General features: G+C 51.3%; 1 protein-coding gene across 1 annotated transcript in view; it reads right to left on the bottom strand.

Moving 5' to 3' along the window:
* LDB1 (LIM domain binding 1) overlaps nt 1-13199 on the bottom strand; it is a 30406-nt gene extending 17207 nt beyond the window's left edge. The window contains 1 exon segment of the mRNA XM_038757932.1: nt 13143-13199. Coding sequence (XP_038613860.1) covers nt 13143-13167 — 25 coding nt within the window. The 5' untranslated portion in view covers nt 13168-13199.
* Nucleotides 13200-21745: the final 8546 nt, after the last annotated feature.

Here is a 21745-nt window from a genome sequence, read left to right as displayed (position 1 = left end):
ACACCACATATGCATAGGCGCTTAGTACAGTGCTCTGCACACAGTAAGCACTCAATAAATACGACAGTGAAAGTGCCCCTGAATACACATATATCTCTGCAGCAGGACAGAAAGCACCTTCAATCCAGCCCACCCCTTCACCCCCACACCAAACCACGTACTCCTATGTACTATGCATCCTACCATATGTGGTCCCCACATATAGTTTCCTCCCCCAGTCAATCAGTGTACATTCCAGTCAGATAATATACCTCTCCATTTATATAGTACACATTAGACTAGATCACAAATATAAATATGTCCAATATAGTCAACCAATTGGCATTATGGAGTGCTTACTGTATGTGGAACACTATACTGAGCACTTGGGAGAATACAAAATCACAGAGTTGGTAGACATGATCTCTGCCTACATGGATATAGCAGCAGCGACAATAATAATAGAGAAGCAGCATGGCTCAGTGGAAAGAGCCCGGGCTTGGGAGTCAGAGGTCATGGGTTCGAATCTCAACTCTGCCACACGTCTGCTGTGTGACCTTGGGCAAGCCACTTAACTTCTCAGCCTCAGTTACCTCACCTGTAAAATGGGGATTAAGAACGTGAGCCCCACGTGGGACAACCTGATCACCTTGTATCCCCCCAGCGCTTAGGACAGTGCTTTGCATATAGTAAGCACTTAACAAATGCCATCATTATTATTATTATGGAGCTTACACACTAGAGGAGCTTACAGACTAGAGGGGAGTTTACAAAGATGACATGGCTCACAGTGAAGTTTCACTCATTTACATCACCTAAACAATATAATCATCATCATCACGGTGGCATTATTAAGCGCTTACTATGTATCAAGCACTGTACTAAGTGCTGGGGTAGAAACGAGATTATCAGGTCCCACACAGGGCTCACAGTCTAAGTAGGTAAGCGCTTAGTACAGTGCTCTGCACACAGTAAGCGCTCAATAAATATGATTGAATGAATGAACAGGTACTGAATTCTCATTTTGCAAATAAGGGAGCTAAAGCATAGAGAAGTTAAGTGACTTGCCTAAGGCCATACTGCAGGCACCCATATGACTCACACCCCAACCAGTTAAATACACACCCAACCACATAGTAAACCCAACCTGACCACTAAATATGCTCCTCAACTGTATAATACATACTTTGACAACGGAGTATGCCCCCCAGTTACATTGTGCCCCCAACACTATAGTCAGCATACCGTGTCCATATAATAAACATTCCAATTGCATGCAGCCCACCTCAACTGTCCATTACAATCCCCACCCTGCAGTATACACCCTGACCATAGCGGATTTATCCAGGCTGTCGCTCAATCAGTAGCGCTCACTGGATGCAGAAGAAAGTTTTACAGGCACCAGAAACTCACAGCCTGGCCCCACCCTGGTACTGGCCAAGGCTCAGCCGAGAAGAGCCCAAGTCCATGGGATCTGAGTCTTGTCCAGTTCCAAGCTGGACCAGATATGCCTAAATTAGATGTGAGCCTGGGCGTTCCTTCACGCCCACTCCACTGACTGCTAGGACTTGTAGTCCCATTAGCCCAGAAACATGTGTTGGAGGAAAAAAAAAAAAAATCAATAAATTATTGAGCACTTACTATGTGCGGAGCGCTGTTCTAAGCACTTGGGAGAGTACAACAGCGCTTAGAACAGTGCCTTGCTCATAGTAAGCGCTTAATAAATGCCATCGTTATTAACTAGAGGACACGTTCCCTGCCAATAATGAGTTTACATCCCTAGCAGCGCCCTGAAAGACAAGGCCCAGGCTCACATCCAGTTTAGGCCCAGGACATTTCTTTTCCACCAGAAAAGATCACCTTGTATCCCCCCAGTGCTTAGCACATAGTAAGCGCTTAACAAATGCCATTATAATTATTATTATGGAGCTTACACACTAGAGGAGCTTACAGACTAGAGGGGAGTTTACAAAGATGGCATGGCTCACAGTGAAGTTTCACTCATTTACATCACCTAAACAATATAATCATCATCATCACGGTGGCATTATTAAGTGCCATCCTGCAGTCCCCCCACCAGAACTAACCCAAAGTGAGGGCTCAGTCCAGCCCAGCATCCTTCTCTCCGTTGTTTGAATCCAAGCAAGTGCAACCAAGAGCAGGGAACATGACTACCAACTCCGTTGTACTGGACTCTCCCAAGCACTTAGTTCAGTGCTCTGCAGACAGTAAGTGCTCGATAAATACCATTGCCGATGATGTCCCCCGCTGTGGGAAGCAGCGTGGCTCAGTGGATAAAACGGAGGCCTGGGAGCCAGGGGACCTGGGTTCTAATCCCAGCTCTGCCACTTGCCTGCGATGTTACTTAATTTCTCTGCGCCTCAGTTTCCTCAACTGCAAAACAGGGGGTTCAATACCTTTTCTCCCTCCAGCTTAGGCTGTGAGCTCCAAGTGGGACAGGGACTGTATCCAGTCTGATTAACTTATATCTACCCCCAGTGCTAAGAAGAGTGCTTGACACATAGTAAGTGCTTGACACATAGTAAGTGCTTAACAAATACCATCAGAAAAAAAAAGAAAGAATTTCCAGGTACTACACAGGTGTAAATGTGAGCGTGTGCTTTGGGCTAGCCAATGCGCAGAGATGGACTCTGGGCACATGGATGGGGCAAGTGCCCAGAAGGTAGAGCTTCGTGGGGGCTGGAACTACTTGTCCTGGGCATCGAGCCAAAGCCAGCCTGGTTTGGAGAGGTCCCCAAGAGCCTCCCCCAAGTCGTCAGAGGGTCCAGGCCAAGAAATAAATCAATCAATTCATCAATCGTATTTACTGAGCACTTACTGTGTGCAGAGCCTTTTACTAAGTGCTTGGGGGAGTACAGAGTTGGTAATAATAATAATAATACTGATGGCATTTATTAAGTGCGTACTATGCACAAAGCACTGTTCTAAGCACTGGGGAGGTTACAAGGCAATCATAGGTTGTCCCACGGGGGGCTCACAGTCTTCATCCCCATTTTCCAGATGAGGTAACTGAGGCCCAGAGAAGTGAAGTGACTTGCCCAAAGTCACACAGCTGACAAGTGGCGGAGCCGGGATTTGACCCCATGAACTCTGACTCCAAAGCCCGGGCTCTTTCCAGTGAGCCACGCTGCTTCTGGTAGTTGGTAGACACATTCCCTGCCCACATGAGCTTACAGTCCAGAGGGAGCCCACGGTGCACCTACCTTGGGTAGCTCCAGCTACCCAAGTTTCGGTTGTCTCCCTCTCAGCAGCCCTGGGAGATAGCCCGCAGGTGTGGTTGTGCCCCCAGAAGCTGGTCGGCCCCTCTTATGATTTGGCCCCTGCTACCTTCCAGCCTGGTTCGGGGCTCTGACAAGAACTGGTGTTGAGATGGAGTGGCCAGGCTCTAGATTTGTGGCCCAGTACAAGGAGAACACAGGCACTGACTCCCACCTAGGGCCAAGCCCACCTGGCTCTTCTACCATCTGGCATGGGTAGGCAGGGTGGCCACCAACGGCACTTAAGAATTCCAGACAAGAAGATCTATGTAACATCACTTGCATCATGCCGGGCAAGCAGCAAAACACGATTTCACACAATCCTAGAACATTTATCTGGTTCGGGGGGGGCCCTTGCACCCCTACACGTTCCAGATCCTGTGCGACCCCTCCCCAGATCTGGGTGAATTGGGGCATCACGCCAAAGCCACGGACTTGGTGGCAGGAGCCGCAGCGGAGGAAGGCTCAGTGTTGAAAAATTTTAAAGCAGTCGTAAAAGCATCCAGTACCACATGTGAAGCAGGGGATAGATGAGCTGAAAGCCGAACCGTCAGTTGTAAAAAACGAGGGCACCAGCGCCCTGGGTGTAGGCTTCTAATACACAGGCCAAAGATCAGGACAACACAAATGGCCAATATCACTTAAACACATAAAAAAATAAAAAAGTAGGAAAACAGAAATCTCCCATCTATTGCATTGGACACTCAAGAGCTGGGGGAATTCGATCGTATTTATTGAGCGCTTTCTGTGTGCAGAGCACTGTACTAAGCGCGTGGGAAGTACAAGTTGGCAACGTATAGAGACGGTCCCTACCCAACAGCAGGCTGACCAGAGTCACCTAGGGTTAATCTTGGAACAATGCCAGGAGGCGGTGGGCTTTGGCTAAGTAGGAAGATTGAGGGGGCCTGGGTCTGAAGAGGCTCTAGTGGGCTGGGCGTCAACTCAGCAATAGCTGAGAAGAGCAAGAAAGAAAAGGAGAGAGAGAGAGCACCTGGCCCCTACCAGTGCCACAGGTCTCGAAGTCAGGAGTCGAATGGCTATTAGACGTCTCTTTCCTCCCGGCAGCCCCAGAGCAGGTCGGGACATCCTTCACCCCTCAGACTTGGTTTGGGAGCGATTGAACTGCGGGCTCCCCAGGGGTGCATGGTCCCTTGGGTAGTGGCCCAAAAGGGTTGGCCTTGGTCCTAGCCCCCACAGGGTGAAGAATCCAGAGAAGGTAGATTGGGGCAATTCTCCTCTGGGAATTCAGTTCTCTGTTTTGGGGCCCCGGGGACCTCCTTCTTCCCCACCGGGTTCACTGTCCGCACACGCAGACGTCTCCGGGGCAAAGGAGTCCTTGCTCCATCGCCCAGGGAGAAGATGGCAGCAAAACACTCTCCATCAAGCTGTGACGCACTGGTGCAGCCCCTGGGAAGGGAAGCACATGGTACCGTGGGCAGCTGGGAAGCAGGATCCTCCGCCTTGCCCTCCTCCCGCCCCCGCCGGCAGCAGTGCCCTGCTAGCCTCAGATCGGGGGAGGGGTGACGGCGGGCTGCGAGCACAATCACAGGCACCAAGCTTGGGGAAGGGAGACGCGAGTCGGAGGTTCGGGGAGCCTGACAGCGACAGAGAGGCAGAGCCGCAGGGAAGCCACGAGCACTGGAGAGTCAGAGGGGCAGGGGGGCCGAATGCGATTGAGAGGCGGAGGAGGAGGAGGGAGTCTGGGATGAACCCAAGACGGGGAGCGGTAATAGGGACTGTTGGGATGATGCTGGTCCAGCCACTGGCCGGGACAGGCCCAGGGTGGCCAAGGGAGCAGGGGCGGGCTCGGAAAGTGAAAGCCACCAGTCCGACCCGGCAGGAGGCACTGCTGTCCACGCATGTAAGAAAGAGGAGCCCACTGTTGGGTAGGGACCGTCTCTATATGTTGCCAACTTGTACTTCCCAAGCGCTTAGTACAGTGCTCTGCACGCAGTAAGCGCTCAATAAATACGATTGATTGATTGATTGACTCCGCATCAGTGTTGACACCCCCCCGGCACCGACACAAAGGCTTATGGGACTACGGTCCCCCTGGAGTGAGCTCCAACCCAGCCCCCTGGGCAGACCTGATGCCACTTCTTCAGTGCTCTCACACACCTCTCCTTTGTCTTCGCACGGCCTCCCCCTGCCCCTGGCATCCTGCCACCGCCACGGCCACCGTGCGTAGATGCTGTGCCCTCTCCCTCCTCCCTGCCTGATCCAATCCACCTCCTTCTTAATCACCTCCCTGCTTAACCCATTCCCTCCTCGCGACCACTCGTTACCAGCCACCGTCTTCCTGGCCGGGCCCTCCACCCCATCTACTACGACTAATAATAGTAATATAAATAGTGGTGGCATTTGTTAAGCGCTTACTATGTGCAAAGCACTGTTCTAAGCGCTGGGGAGGATACAAGGTGATCAGGTGGCCCCACGTGGGGCTCAGTCTTAATCCCCATTTTACAGATGAGGTAACTGAGGCACAGAGAAGTTAAGTGCCTTGCCCAAAGTCACCCAGCTGACCAGCGGCAGAGTCGGCATTTGAACCCATGACCTCTGACTCCCAAGCCCAGGCTCTTTCCACTGAGCCACGCTGCTTCCATCAGGCACTCCATCTATCCATCACACAGCCCACCTCAGTTCCCTTTCCCACTTGCCCAGCTCAGCCTCATCCCCACAGGCCGCTCCTCCTCTCTCTTGGAGAACGCACGGTTGCCTGGGCGGCCAGGCTTCCACCTTCCAGTCAATCACTCAGTCAATCGTATTTACTGAGCACTTACTGAGTGCAAAGCACTGTACTAAGTGCTCGGGAGAGTACAATATAACAATAGACACATTCCCTGCCCACAACGAGCTTACAGTCTAGAGGGTGAGACAGACATTAACAGAAGTAAATTGCAGATATGGACATATGTACTGTGGAGCTGGGAGGGGGATTGATTAAAGCGAGCAAGTCAGGGTGATGCAGAAGCGAGGAGGAGAAGAGGAAAGGAGAGCTTAGTCGGGGAAGGCGTCTTGGAGGGGATGTCCCTTCAGAAAGGCTTTGAAGGGGTGGGGGGAAGTCGCTGTCTGTCGGATATGAGGAGGGAGGGCATTCCAGGCCAGAAGCAGGATGTGGGCGAAGCAGAAGCAGGAGGTTGGTGAGGAAATACGACGAGATGGAGGCACATTGAGAAGGTTAGCATTAGAGGAGCAAAGTGTGGGGGCTGGGTTGCGGTACGAGAATAAATGCCCAAGTGAGTTAGGAGGGGACAAGGTGATTGGATGCTTTAAAGTCAATGGTGAGGAGTTTCTGTTTGGTACATGGGTGGATGGGCAACCACTGGAAGTTCTTGCGAAGAGGGGAAACATGGTCTTAACGTTTTTGTAGAAAACCCTCCACCTCAACCATCCTCCTTCTCCCCTTCTCGAAGTGCCAGACCACCTTCCCATCCTTCCCAGGGGCAAGTCTGCCCCCGGACTCCCACCCTGTCCGTGTTTAACACCCTGATCCCCTCCTAATTCTTAGGCACCCAAGGGGGAAGAACACGCCCAGACCAAGGCTGGTGGTCCCCAACACCTAACGGTCAACCCCAATCCCCTGTGGCTTTCTGCCACAGCCTCCCTATTGGCCTCAGAGGAAAGAATCTTCCCCGTCCCACCCCTTTACCCATGTGGACACTGACCCAGGGCCCACTGTTGGTAGTTGCTGCTCCTGCTCTGAACTTGCCCTCTGGCAGGTCCCGAACTTCAGCCAGTGTGCTCTCCACCAAGCCACCGAGCGATGGAGGCAGCTTTCCAAATGGGACTGGGCACAGAGTCCCCCACCCCACCGTCTCCCCCAGTCCCAAATGGAAAGGGGGAAACTAAGTCTCTCACCTGGAACTACTGCCTCCCTCATTCGACGAGACGTGGACCCTTTTCAGATCAACTCATCCATCCCCCTGTGCCTGACCCTCTAGACTGTAAACTCACTGTGGACGGTGAATGTGTCTGTTATGCTGTTATATCGTACACTCCCACGCGCTTAGTACAGTGCTCTGCACACAGTAAGTACTCAATAAACACAACGGACTGACTGACCCAAAGAGGCCTCACTCTAGCCCAGGCAGAGTTGCCTCCTGCCTTAAGAGATCTCCAGGGATGGAGACGCTCTGGCTTCTCGACGCCAACATCTCCTTTTCTCTATGAAAAATCTAAACCCCATTACTTCTGCTGCAGTCTTAGCCTAATACCTGCCTTCCTCCAGATCCAGCATCATCAGATGCTGATGAGGCATCTGATGTCTCTTCCTCCCTGTGTAAGGGCAAGCCTTCTGCGGATGGGGACCCAAGTGATCCTAGGGCAGAGGCTGCCCAGCCTTGGAGAGGAGCTATTGATCTGGAAGTCCAGGAAGTCCCATTAGATTGTAAAATCCTGCTAGACTGGGAGCTCCGGCTAGATTTGAGGACAGGGATTTTGTCTATTTACTCTGTTATACTCTCCCAAGGGCTTACAGCCCTCAGTAGATCCTATTGGTTGATTGATTGAAGGCAGTGCTGGCACGAAGATGGTCACTCTTGACCCTTCCTGTCCTGAGTGGTGGGGAGGGTGAATGTAGAGTCCCTAGGATGAGGTGTCCCCACAGTTCGTCACCCCGAATCCCCTCAAGAGTGTCACGTGGACTTGTCAAATATGCTCATGGGTGAGATGTGGCTTCCCATTCTGCAGGACTGGGCACCAAACCAAGCAGTGGGTGAGAGCTTGCCAACCACCCCTGAGGCTCCCAGGAGAATAGCCACGGGGCAGGGAGTCCCCTGCTCCGTTCCAGAGATGAGCCGGACCAGACCAGGAATCTGGACCCCTTGGCCTGAGAACTTCCCCAAGAACTATTCCACTTCCCTCCCCCTGCCCAGGCCCCATCATCCCCTCAGCCTCAGGCTCCTGCAAACTTTTCCTCCAAGCTCTCCTACCTTGGGGGCTGGGAGAGATGGCGGTGGAAGATGGGGAGCAAAGGAGGCGATCAAGAGGGGACCATCATCATCGTCCATGCTATTTATGGAGAGTTTACTGTGTGCAGCGCACTGTACCAAGCGCTTGGGAGAGGACAATACATCGAAGTTGGTAGACACCTTCCCTGCCTACAACAAGCTGACAGTCTAGATGGGGTGACAGACATTAATATAAATAAACAATGTATAAGATATAATTTCTAAATAAATGCATACTCAGGTCCAGGATGTGAGAAGTGAGGGGGTCGGCATCGGGAAAGAGATTGAGGACAGCCCACCCTCCAATCCAGCCAGTCCACTCCAGTCCATCTTCCACACCCAGGCCCCCCAGCACTAGCCTTTAAACCTGAGATGCCATAAAAGCTTCCTCCTTCTCTCCCTTCTTCCCTCCCTCCCCCACTCCCTCCCTCCAATCCCCAGATCCTACTCTGAGGCCCAGCAGACCAAGCTCCAATTGGGAGCTCAGAGTCCTAGATTTATCCCTTTCCCTGTCCCAACCCCTCTACTCTGTTCTGAGTTTCATTTTCCCCCAAGTGGTGTCAGTGGGGTGGGGGGGTGAAGATGGAGAGTAGAAAGGGAACTGCAGGGGCCGGTCGTTTGGGTGGGGGAGGGGAGCCCAGGCTGACCCAGGCTGAGGAGTAGGCTGGCGGTGAGCCCAGAGAACTGGGAAGGAATCTGGGAGACCCCCCTTCAATCCCTCCTCCTCCGGGCCTGGGCCTGGAAGGAAAATGGGGAGCCTGGACTCCCCAGCTGGGATGAGGGCATGTTGGTGCCAACTGCCATAGTGTCTGGGAAGGGGGGCACGGCGGGGGTGGGGGGGCAGGCCTCCAGGTTAGAGCAACCGTAGCAGGCTAGGCAGGGCCTGGCGGGCAGCCAAGGGGCCTGTGTGCTATGTTTTCTGATAAACAGGCAAGAGGGTGGAAGATGGGGGTTGGGGAGGGGGCCATCTCTGGATACCCCAGCAGAGAGGGCAACCCCTCCTCTCCTCCACCACAAGGGAAGGGCTTCAGCCCGGTTGAGGGGAGCGGAGTGAGCCAGGGGGTAGTGGCAAGTGAGTTGAGAGGCAACAGATTCTGCATTTCGAGCTCAACCTCAATCTCTCTTCACCCTCACTCACCCCTCCGGCCCCACTAGGTTCAAACTGACCTTTCTCCTGGTCTGTGTCCCCCCGAACTATCACAGTCCTCCCTCACTTCCCAGGAGGGGCCGGCCCCTGCTCCTCACCGCTCACGTACCCAGCCCCCGTACTTCACCCCAAGACGCTCAACTGCTGCTTCTCTCCCTCCAATGAATCGAACCCCCGGCCCTCTCCTTTTAGCACCTAACTCCCCCCACCATTCTTCCTAGGATCCTCTCCCCCGAGCCCCGCAAAACTCCAGTCCTCCTAAAGTCCGCTCCCCTCCACCTAGTGTACCCCAGTTCTTCCACCCTCCCGTGCCTCCAGCCCTCCTCCTCTCATCCTAACGGCTCTATCACTGTCCCCTTCGGTCCCTCAAACCCCAAAATCACAATCAAGCATTTCGGTTGGCCTCCTGCCCTCTAAGGGTCCAGTCCCTCTGTTCTTTCCTCCCCTAGATCTCCCAACCCTGCTTGGGCAGGCAGGCACGGGCGCTTTAAATGTTTGGCCTGGCTTGGAGTAGAGTCACATGACTTTCTGCTTGAGGAAGCATCGAGCTGGCAGCTTCCAGAGGGAGATGGAGGAGGAGACAGAGAAGGAGGGGACTGAGGGAAGAGGCAGTGGCAGAGGCACTGGGAGATGGCAGAGGGGCTGGGAGAGGATTGGTGGGGGGGGCTGGGAGGTAGAGACAGCTTAGGTGCGGTGGTGAGAGGCTCTCAGGACCTTCACCCATCCTCAAAGTTTACAGGGGCACAAGGGATGGGGAGACTCAGAGGGCCAGAGCTGGGAACAGCTGCTCACCCCCACTTCTCTAAGAGGCCAGGGAGAGGGAGAGGGAAGGGGAGGAAGGAGGAGGGAAGGCGAGGGAGGGGGAGGTTCCTCCCCTTACTTCTTCCCCAGACACAGGTCTGTCAGCCCCCACCCCTAGAGGACAATTACTCAGCTTCGCATGTCCCCAGACACCCTCCCCAAGAATGCCATCCTGGCCCCATCCCAGCACAGACCTCAGGACTCATCTGACGGATTTATCGATAGACATCCATGGATGTCCATCTCCCAACTAGACATGGGGAGGAGTCTTGAGACCCTCCAAAGCCCCTCACTGACCCACACACCCCTAGCCGTGCCCAGTTGCTGGAAGTCTTTATCTCAGGCAACGTAATAATAATAATGATAATAATAATAGAGAATATAAGCGCCTGCTATGTGGTATACAAGATAATCAGTTGGACACAGTTCCTATCCCACATGAGGCTCATAGTCTAGGAGACAGGGATAACAGGTATGTAATCCCCATTTTAGAGATGAGGAAACTGACACACAGAGAAGTTAAGTGATACACCTACGGTCACACAGCAGACAAGTGACAGAGCCCAGGTCCTCTGACTCTCGGGCCCATGCTCTTTCCACTAGGCCATGCTGTGTGCCCCCTCCCACCCCCATTCACCTCAAACTCCCGCCCATCAAGACTTCCTCCCTGGGTGGAAGACTCCCCACTTCCAGGATCTGGGACGTATTGAACAGTTGGGGGGGGAGCCCCAGGACTCCCTTAAAATTCATCTCCTGAAACTTAAGCTACCCAAGTGCCCCACTCTCAAAACCAGATTCTGCCCTGGACCTTCCTCGACAGCAGTGGGCAGCTGGCGTGGGCAGAGGTTACTGTACATCCCTCCTTCAGTGCCTGTGAAGGGGCTGTCCTTTCACTCCCCGCTTCTCAATAGACTAGCAACCTCACACCTTCAAGTCCTAAGCCTTCTGAGCCACCCTGAAGACATCAAGGCTTTCCTCTATCCCTCCCACACAACAGAGACTGGACACAGACCCCTTGAACATCAGGAGAAAATCATGTTTTGGGTTGGGTTTTTTTTGGGGGGGGGGGGGGGGCGGGCAGGGCGACCAGAGAAATAGAGTCAACAGCCTGGAGGAAGAAGAGAGATCATCTGGGGCCGGGGTCCCTTCTTCTTGCCCTTCAAAAATGTCCATGCCCACCAATCAGTTTTGCTTTGCCATCCACTCCTCTTTCTTCTCCTTCCCCTGGCTGCTAAACTCCCATTTAGGCCCTACTCAACTCAAAGTGGGGCTATGAATTTCAAAGTGGGGCTATGAATTGGGGTCTTGGGTGCCAACTCCCACATCATTACAGCTCCCCTTCCTTGGCCTTCCACTCCCCTGTCCTGTTTTGTTGTCTGTCTCCCCCTTCTAGACTGCGAGACCGTTGTTGGGTAGGGACCGTCTCTATATGTTGTCAACTTGTACTTCCCAAGCGCTTAGTACAGTGTTCTGCACACAGTAAATGCTCAATAAATACGACTGAATGGATGTCCTGTCTTGGGTACAGCCTCACTTCCCATAAGGGAAGAAGGAGTCAGCTACCCAGGGGCCCATAAAAGAAGGGGGAGGCAGCTACCCAGGGGTCCAATTAGCCCCATCCCCAGCAGGTATGGGGAGAAGACACCAGTTTGCGGTGCTCCCTCCCGGGAAGGGTCGTACCAAGCAACAGCCGGGGAAATGGTTGCCCATGGGGTCTGGTGAGCTGGCAGACAGATCAATCAATCAATCATATTTATTGAGCGCTTACTGTGTGCAGAGCACTGTACTAGGCGCTTGGGAAGTACAAGTTGGCCACATATAGAGACGGTCCCTACCCAACAGTGGGCTCACAGTCTAGATGAGGGAGGGTAATACCGACCCTCACCCCAGAGCCCTTAGGACTCTCTCCAACCATCTAAACTACCTGGGTGAGAACAGGCCTACTGTCCCGACCCTGGGGGTCACCCTCCAGCTCTGGGAGGGGGGCTCTCGGTGCCCAGGTACGAGGAGGTGTGTACGGGGGGAGGGAAAATAACCTAAATCAGCCAATCAGAACTCTCCCCTGACCCAAAAGGGGGGAAGGTGTGTGTCTGGGGAGGGGGGGGGGGAAACAATAACCTAAATCAGCCAATCAGAACTCTCCCCTGACCCAAAAGGGGGGAAGGTGTGGGGGGGGTACGAGGAGGTGTGTACGGTGGGGGGGACAATAACCTAAATCAGCCAATCAGAACTCTCCCCTGACCCAAAAGGGGGGGAAGGTGGGGGGGGGGGGGTACAAGGAAGTGTGTACAGGGGGGGGGGAAATAACCTAAATCAGCCAATCAGAACTCTCCCCTGACCCAAAAGGGGGGGAAGGTGTGTGTCGGGGGGGGGTACAAGGAGGTGTGTACGGGGGGGGGAGGTGTGTGTTTGTGGGGGTATGAGGAGGTGTGTACGGGGGGGGAGGGAAAATAACCTAAATCAACCAATCAGAACTCTCCCCTGATCCAAAAGAGGGGAAGGTGTGTGTCTGGTGGGGGGTACGGGGAGGTGTGTACGGAGGGGGAGGGAGGGAAAATAACCTGAATCAGCCAATCAGAACTCTCCCCTGACCCAAAAGGGGGGAAGGTGTGTGTTGGGGGGGGGTACGAGGAGGTGTGCACGGGTGCGGGGGGGAATAGCCTAAATCAGCCAATCAGAACTCTCCCGTGACCCAAAAGGGGGGAAGGTGTGTGTCGGGGGGGGAAGGAAAATAACCTAAATCGGCCAATCAGAACTCTCCCCTGACCCAAAAGGGGGCAAGGTGTGTGTCTTGGGGGGTGGGGGGGTCAAAAGTCCAGAGGCACTTCTGATTGGCTTACGGTTTGGAATTCCGGGAATCCCCCCCCCCCCGGACCCCGTCTGCTTTCCGCCGCCCCCCAATGTACGCAGCCCCCCGGGACGGCGCGGGCCCCGCTCCCGCCACCCTCGGCCGGGGGGGGGGGGGAGGCCCGAGGCGGCCCGACTCACCGGGGCAGGCACAGCCCACTGACATCTTCACATCCCCGGCCAACGCCGCCAACGCCGCCGCCGCCGCCGCCGCCCACCACCACGACGACCACCGCCGCCACCACCGCCACCACCACGACGAGGAGGAGGAGGAGGAGGGGGAGGAGGAGGAGGGGGAGCACCGCGGTCACCGGGCCCGCGGCCGAGGGTCCGGGCATCGGCGGCGGGGGGGGGGACCCGTCGAGGCAGCGGGAGGCGAGAGGGAGCGCGCCTCTGCGTGAACGCCCGGGCGCGCGCGCGCGCGCACGAGAGAGGGGGGCGGGAGCGCGCAAGCGCGCGCGTGCCCGTGCGGGGCCTCCGCCTCCTCCTCCTCCTCCTCCTCCCTCCTCCCCCCCGCCGCCCCGCGGTATTAATATGTTAATGGAGGCGCCGGGGGGGCGAGGAGGAAATTTCGTGTCAAAGTGACCCCAGCGAGGGAACAACAAGCCGGTGACGCAGGTTTTAAAAAAAAAAAAAAAGGAGGGAGGGGCCCCAGGGCCCCCCCCCCCAATCTGCCACCCGGTTCCGTCGTATTGATTGAGCGCTTCCTGGGTGCGGAGCGCCCGACTAAGCGCTTGGGAAGGGCGAGTTGGTAACGTGTAGCATGGAGAGACAGCCCCTACCCAGCAGTGGGATCACAGTCTATATATATACACACACACACACACACACACACACATACATACATATATATTATATTATAATATACATTATATAATATATATTATAATATATTATATGTGCACATATAATATATATCCTATATGCGCATATATAATGTATATGTGTATGTATGATATTTATTATATGCATATATAATGTATATTATGTATGCATATAACATATATTGCACATATATATGTGTGTATGTGTATGTGTGATATATATTATATGTGTATATATGATATATATTATATATGTGTATACATGATATATGTGTGTATGTGTATATATGATATATATTATATATGCATATATAATATATATTATATATGTATATGATATATATTATACATATGTGTGTGTATGTGTGTGTATATGTATAATATATATTATATATATGTATGTGTGTGTGTGTGTGTATATATATATATATATGCGCATATATAATGTATATGTGTATGTATGATATTTATTATATGCATATATAATGTATATTATGTATGCATATAACATATATTGCACATATATATGTGTGTATGTGTATGTGTGATATATATTATATGTGTATATATGATATATATTATATATGTGTATACATGATATATGTGTGTATGTGTATATATGATATATATTATATATGCATATATAATATATATTATATATGTATATGATATATATTATACATATGTGTGTGTATGTGTGTGTATATGTATAATATATATTATATATATGTATGTGTGTGTGTGTGTGTGTGTATGTATATATATATATAGCCCTACTGAGAGCTCTCCTACTCCAGGAGGCCTTCCCAGACTGAGCCCCTTCCTTCCTCTCCCCCTCATCATCAATCGTATTTCTTGAGCGCTTACTGTGTGCAGAGCACTGTGCTAAGCGCTTGGGAAGTCCAAGTTGGCAACATCTAGAGACAGTCCCTACCCAGCAGTGGGCTCACAGTCTAAATATATATATATATATATATATGTATATATGTGTGTATATATATTATATATATGTATATGTGTGTGTGTGTGTATATATGTATATATATATATATGTATATATATATATATAGCCCTACTGAGAGCTCTCCTACTCCAGGAGGCCTTCCCAGACTGAGCCCCTTCCTTCCTCTCCCCCCTCATCATCAATCGTATTTCTTGAGCGCTTACTGTGTGCAGAGCACTGTGCTAAGCGCTTGGGAAGTCCAAGTTGGCAACATCTAGAGACAGTCCCTACCCAGCAGTGGGCTCACAGTCTAAATATATATATATATATGTATATATGTGTGTATATATATTATATATATGTATGTGTGTGTGTGTGTATATGTATATATATATATATGTGTATATATATATATATATATATAGCCCTACTGAGAGCTCTCCTACTCCAGGAGGCCTTCCCAGACTGAGCCCCTTCCTTCCTCTCCCCCCCCATCATCAGTTGTATTTATTGAGCACTTACTGTGTGCAGAGCACTGTGCTAAGCGCTTGGGAAGTCCAAGTTGGCAACATCTAGAGACAGTCCCTACCCAGCAGTGGGCTCACAGTCTAAAAGGGGGAGACGGAGAACAAAAACAATCATACTAACAAAATAAAATAAATACCATCCCCCTCTCCATCCCCCCCCATCTTACCTCCTTCCCTTCCCCACAGCACCTGTATATATGTATATATGTTTGTACATATTTGTTACTCTATTTATTTTACTTGTACATATCTATTCTATTTATTTTATTTTGTTAGTATGTTTGGTTTTGTTCTCTGTCTCCCCCTTTTAGACTGTGAGCCCACTGTTGGGTAGGGACCGTCTCTAGATGTTGCCAACTTGGACTTCCCAAGCGCTTGGTCCAGTGCTCTGCACACAGTAAGCGCTCAATAAAGACGAAACCCTCCCTCTGCCCATCCGCCAAGCTAGCTCTCTTCCTCCCTTCAAGGCCCTACTGAGAGCTCACCTCCTCCAGGAGGCCTTCCCACCCTGAGCCCCTTCCTTCCTCTCCACCTCGTCCCCCTCTCCATCCCCCCCCATCTTACCTCCTTCCCTTCCCCACAGCACCTGTATATATGTTTGTACATATTTGTGCCTCTGTTTATTTATTTATTTTACTTGTCCATATCTATTCTATTTATTTTATTTTGTTAGTATGTTTGCTTTTGTTCTCTGTCTCCCCCTTTTAGACTGTGAGCCCACTGTTGGGTAGGGACTGTCTCTAGATGTTGCCAGCTTGGACTTCCCAAGCGCTTAGTACAGTGCTCTGCACACAGTAAGCACTCAATAAATACGACTGATTGATGATGATGATGATGATGGTGTATGTATAATGAATGGCATTTATTAAGCACTTACTATGTGCAGAGCACTGTTCTAAGCGCTGGGGAGTTTACAAGGTGATCAGGTTGTCCCACGTGGGGCTCACAATCTTCATCCCCTGGGGAAATAATGGCATTTATTAAGCACTTACTATGTGCAAAGCACTGTTCTAAGTGCTGGGGAGATTACAAGGTGATCAGGTTGTCCCACGTGGGGCTCACAGTCTTCATCCCCATTTGACAGATGAGGGGACTGAGGCCCAGAGAAGTGAAGTGACTTGCCCAAGGCCACACAGCTGACAAGTGGCAGAGCCGGGATTTGAACCGATGACCTCTGACTCCAAAGCCCGGGCTCTTTCCACTGAGCCACGCTGCTTCTCCTAGGCTTGTTCTGTGCACTGTTGGGTAGACTGTGAGCCCACTGTTGAGTAGGGACTGTCTCTATGTGTTGCCAACTTGGACTTCCCAAGCGCTTAGCACAGTGTCTGCACACAGTAAGCGCTCAATAAATACGATTGATTGATTGATTGATTGACCGTCTCTAGATGTTGCCACCTTGGACTTCCCAAGCGCTTAGTCCAGTGCTCTGCACACAGTAAGCGCTCAATAAATGTAATTGATTGATTGGTTGTATTTATTACTCTATTTATTTTACTTGTACATATTTATTCTATTTTGTTAATATGTTCTGTTTTGCAGTCTGTCTCCCCCTTCTAGACTGTGAGCCTGCTGTTGGGTAGGGACCGTCTCTATATGTTGCCAGCTTGGACTTCCCAAGCGCTTAGTACAGTGCTCTGCACACAGTAAGTGCTCAATAAATACGATTGATTGATTGGATGTATTTATTACTCTATTTTACTTGTACATATTTATTCTACTTTGTTAATATGTTCTGTTTTGTTGTCTGTCTCCCCCTTCTAGACTGTGAGCCCACTGTTGGGTAGGGACCGTCTCTATATGTTGCCAGCTTGGACTTCCCAAGAGCTTACTACAGTGCTCTGCACACAGTAAGCGCTCAATAAATATGATTGATTGGTTGTATGTATTTATTACTCTATTTTACTTGTACATATTTATTCTATTTTGTTAATATGTTCTGTTTTGTTCTCTGTCTCCCCCTTCTAGACTGTGAGCCCGCTGTTGGGTAGGGACCATCTCTATATGTTGCCAGCTTGGACTTACCAAGCGCTTAGTCCAGCGCTCTGCACACAGTAAGCGCTCAATAAATGTGATTGATTGATTGGATGTATTTATTACTCTATTTTACTTGTACATATTTATTCTATTTTGTTAATATGTTCTGTTTTGCAGTCTGTCTCCCCCTTCTAGACTGTGAGCCCGCTGTTGGGTAGGGACCATCTCTATATGTTGCCAACTTGGACTTCCCAAGCGCTTACTACGGTGCTCTGCACACAGTAAGTGCTCAATAAATACGATTGGTTGTATGTATTTATTACTCTATTTTACTTGTACATATTTATTCTATTTTGTGAATACGTTCTGTTTTGTTCTCTGTCTCCCCCTTCTAGACTGTGAGCCCGCTGTTGGGTAGGGACCGTCTCTATATGTTGCCAACTTGGACTTCCTAAGTGCTTAGTACAGTGCTCTGCACACAGTAAGTGCTCAATAAATATGATTGATTGTATGTATTTATTACTCTATTTATTTTACTTGTACATATTTATTTTATTTTGTTAATATGTTCTGTTTTGTTCTCTGTCTCCCCCTTCTAGACTGTGAGCCCGCTGTTGGGTAGGGACTATCTCTAGATGTTGCCAGCTTGGACTTCCCAAGCACTTAGTACAGTGCTCTGCACACAGTAAGCGCTCAATAAATACAATTGATTGACTGTATGTATTTATTACTCTATTTTACTTGTACATATTTATTCTATTTATTTTATTTTGTTAATATATTCTGTTTCGTTCCCTGTCTCCCCCTTCTAGACTGTGAGCCCGCTGTTGGGTAGGGACCGTCTTTATATGTTGCCAACTTGTACTTCCCAAGCGCTTAGAACAGTGCTTTGCACACAGCGCTCAATAAATGCGATTGATTGATTGTATGTATTTATTACTCTATTTATTTATTTTACTTGTACATATTTATTCTATTTATTTTATTTTGTTAACATGTTCCGTTTTGTTCTCTGTCTCCCCCTTCTAGACTGTGAGCCCACTGTTGGGTAGGGACCATCTGTATATGTTGCCAACTTGGACTTCCCGAGCGCTTAGCACAGTGCTCTGCACACAGTAAGCACTCAATTGTATTTATTCAGTCATTCAATCATATTGATTGAGCGCTTACTGTGTGCAGGGCACTGTACTAAGCGCTTGGGAAGTCCAAGTTGGCAACGTATAGAGACGGTTCCTACCCAACAGCAGGCTCATAGTCTAGAAGGGGTCAATCATTCATTCATTCCATCGTATTGATTGAGCGCTTGGGGAGTCCAAGTTGGCAACATTCATTCATTCATTCATTCATTCATTCATTCAATCATATTGATTGAGTGCTTACTGTGTGCAGGGCACTGTACTAAGCGCTTGGGAAGTCCAAGTTGGCAACGTATAGAGACGGTCCCTACCCAGCAGCGGGCTCACAGTCTAGAAGGGGGGGGGGGTCAATCATTCACTCATTCATTCATTCCATCGTATTGATTGAGCGCTTGGGGAGTCCAAGTTGGCAACATTCATTCATTCATTCAATCGTATTGATTGAGCGCTTACTGTGTGCAGGGCACTGTACTAAGTGCTTGGGAAGTCCAAGTTGGCAACGTATAGAGACGGCCCCTACCCAACAGCAGGCTCACAGTCTAGAAGGGGGTCAATCATTCATTCATTCCATCGTATTGATTGAGCGCTTTGGGAGTCCAAGTTGGCAACATTCATTCACTCAATCGTATTTATTCATTCATTCATTCAATCGTATTGATTGAGCGCTTACAGTGTGCAGGGCACTGTACCAAGTGCTTGGGAAGTCCAGGTTGGCAACATATAGAGACGGTCCCTACCTAACAGCGGGCTCACAGTCTAGGGCTCACAGTCTAGAAGATAACCAGGTGGGCGAGGGCCGGCGGGGGAGAGGCTGGAGCCCCTGCGCTAATCAATCAATCAATCAATCGTATTTATTGAGCGCTTACTGTGTGCAGAGCACTGCACTTAGCACTTGGGAAGTACAAGTCGGCAACATATAGAGACAGTCCCTACCCAACAGCGGGCATCACAGTCTAGCTAAGCGCTGTGATGCCAGCTGCAGTACAGGCCCAACGCCTCCCTCCTCCGGCAGCTACCCCAGAAACGCGGGGGGAGAGGCGGGGAGGCCTCCCCCGAGGGGCCTGACTGGCACGGGGACCGCTGGTGGGTCAATTTGCCAATCTGTCCTTCCCAAGCGCTTAGTCCAGTGCTCTGCACACAGTAAGCGCTCAATAAATACGATCGATGATGGTGGGTCCTTCTTCCTCACAAAAGGGATGGGCTTTTTAGACTGTGAGCCCCCTGTTGGGTAGGGACTGTCTCTATATGTTGCCAATTTGTACTTCCCAAGCGCTTAGTCCAGTGCTCTGCACATAGTAAGCGCTCAATAAATACGATTGATGATGATGTTGGGTAGGGACTGTCTCTGTATGTTGCCAACTTGGACTTCCCAAGCGCTTAGTCCGGTGCTCTGCACGCAGTAAGCGCTCAATAAATACGATTGATTGATTGATGGGCGAACCCCAGATCTCTTCCGGCCCCGTTAACCGGTGAGGGAGGGTAGAGCTAAGGGGAAAGGAGCCCCCTGCCCCTGAAGCCCCCAGCGCGAAGAACGAAATGCGTGGTGCAGAACTTGAATCCAACCCCGGCCTTCCCTTCTGTCCTCAGCGAGGCGGGGGAAGCTGGCTTGGTTGGGCTCGGGGCCGAAGGGGTTAATGAGAGCAGTCTGCAAGCCCCCCCCCCCCCCCTTTGTTTCCCCCTCCCCCCTCCCCAAGGGCCTCGGATCCACGTGCATTTCCTGGGGAGCGGAGGGAGCACCCAAACCGCCCCCCCTTTCCCTCTCCAGCACTGCAGGCTGGGAGCAGCGCGGAAATCCCGGACTGGAACCGCTCCCTCCACCTCCCCTCCCCAATTCCAGACCGAAAAACAGGCCCCTCCACCCCCCCAGCCCGTCCTCCTGAGAACCCCCTCGCCCCCCCCGGCCCAGGCCGGCTCTCCCCTCTCCTGTCTGCAGAGTGCCCGGGGGTTAAAGGGAACACACCATGCCAACCTGGGGGATTTGGGGAGGGGCGGTGGACGCCGTGTGTGCCATAAAGATGGGTTCGGAGCCCCTCCCGCCCCCCATCTTCCTGTGCCACAAAGGTTGCGATGGGCAGGAGGTCCCCAGAACCAAGGCCTCCTTAACCCAGGCTGGAGTTTAGCCCTGGCTGGTGGGCCAGATACCTCCTGCTGCTGGCCATGCCTCCCGGCTCCTCCCTGGCAGGCCTGAGGACCCCTCCCCATCCATCCCCCACTGCAGGCCCAGCTACTAAAAGAAGCCTAGCTCCTCCCTGGCCCCCCTACCTTCCAGGTTTCCCCCGACTCCCCCCTTCCCCAGGCCTAAAGCCTGTGGCCAGACTTGTGCCAGGGGGAGGAGCCCAGTCTGGAAGCTGCCCAGGAACCAACCTAAGATCCTGCCCCACCTCCCTCCTTTTCAGAAGCTATGGAGAGTTGGTGGAGGGGGGGGGGGGGGGGGAGAGAGGAAGACCCAACCCCCAAAGCCTGTGGGCTTAGCTGCTGTTCGAGTCTCATAAACAGGAAATACCTCTTACTAGGGAGGAGAGAGGGGGCCGGGCTGGGGGCTGGGGCCCAGGCAGGGGGCTCAGCCCTCCCCTTCCCCTTAGCCCTTCCTTTGGGGTTCTAGATGATTCCCCCTACCCCTAAATAGCCTTTCATTGAAAAGGAGGGAGGGCTTTAAAGGACGGCTTTTTCTTCCACTGCCTTCTGAGTCTCCCCAAGTACGCAGGGCTAGAAGCCAGGGAGAAAGAATGACCGGGCTCCAGGACCTACCCTTCCCTGGCACTACCTTGCCCACTAGAAAGGATGCAGGGGTAAGAGGGAGGAAGGGACCACATAGAGCTCCTGGATCCCATCTCAATCTTCCATCGATCAATCAATCCTGCTGCAGCTCTGCATTCCTTAGCCCCTTACCCACTTCCCCGTCTCTCTGAGGGGATCCAGGCAGACCTGGGGGAGCGTCTGGGCGAGTCCTGCCTGGAGTCTGAGAAAATGAATCCCTTAGTGGGACCCAGCAACCCAGTCCTCCCTTCCCTGTATGCCACAGCTACAACCCCAACGTAGAAAGAAGGCCAGAGGATCGCAGTGGGGCAGGGAGGAGGAGCATTTATTTTGTCATCAATCAATCAATCAATTGTATTTATTGAGTGCTTACTGTGTGCAGAGCACTGTACTAAGCGCTTGGGAAGTACAAGTTGGCAACATACTCACCAGACTCAGACACATAGGCAAACACACACAGCTAGTTACAGGGACCTACACACAGAGTTACACATATGCCAAGTAACCCACATGTTCACTGGCATAAATACTCACTGACACACTCATTCATACCCAACCCTCTCTCCCAGACATGCCCCCATCC

Source organism: Tachyglossus aculeatus, chromosome 16 (genome assembly GCF_015852505.1).
Source record: "Tachyglossus aculeatus isolate mTacAcu1 chromosome 16, mTacAcu1.pri, whole genome shotgun sequence".
Lineage (NCBI taxonomy): Eukaryota > Metazoa > Chordata > Mammalia > Monotremata > Tachyglossidae > Tachyglossus > Tachyglossus aculeatus.
The sequence above is the reverse complement of the archived record's forward strand: the minus strand, read 5'-3'. Positions and strand labels throughout refer to the sequence as shown.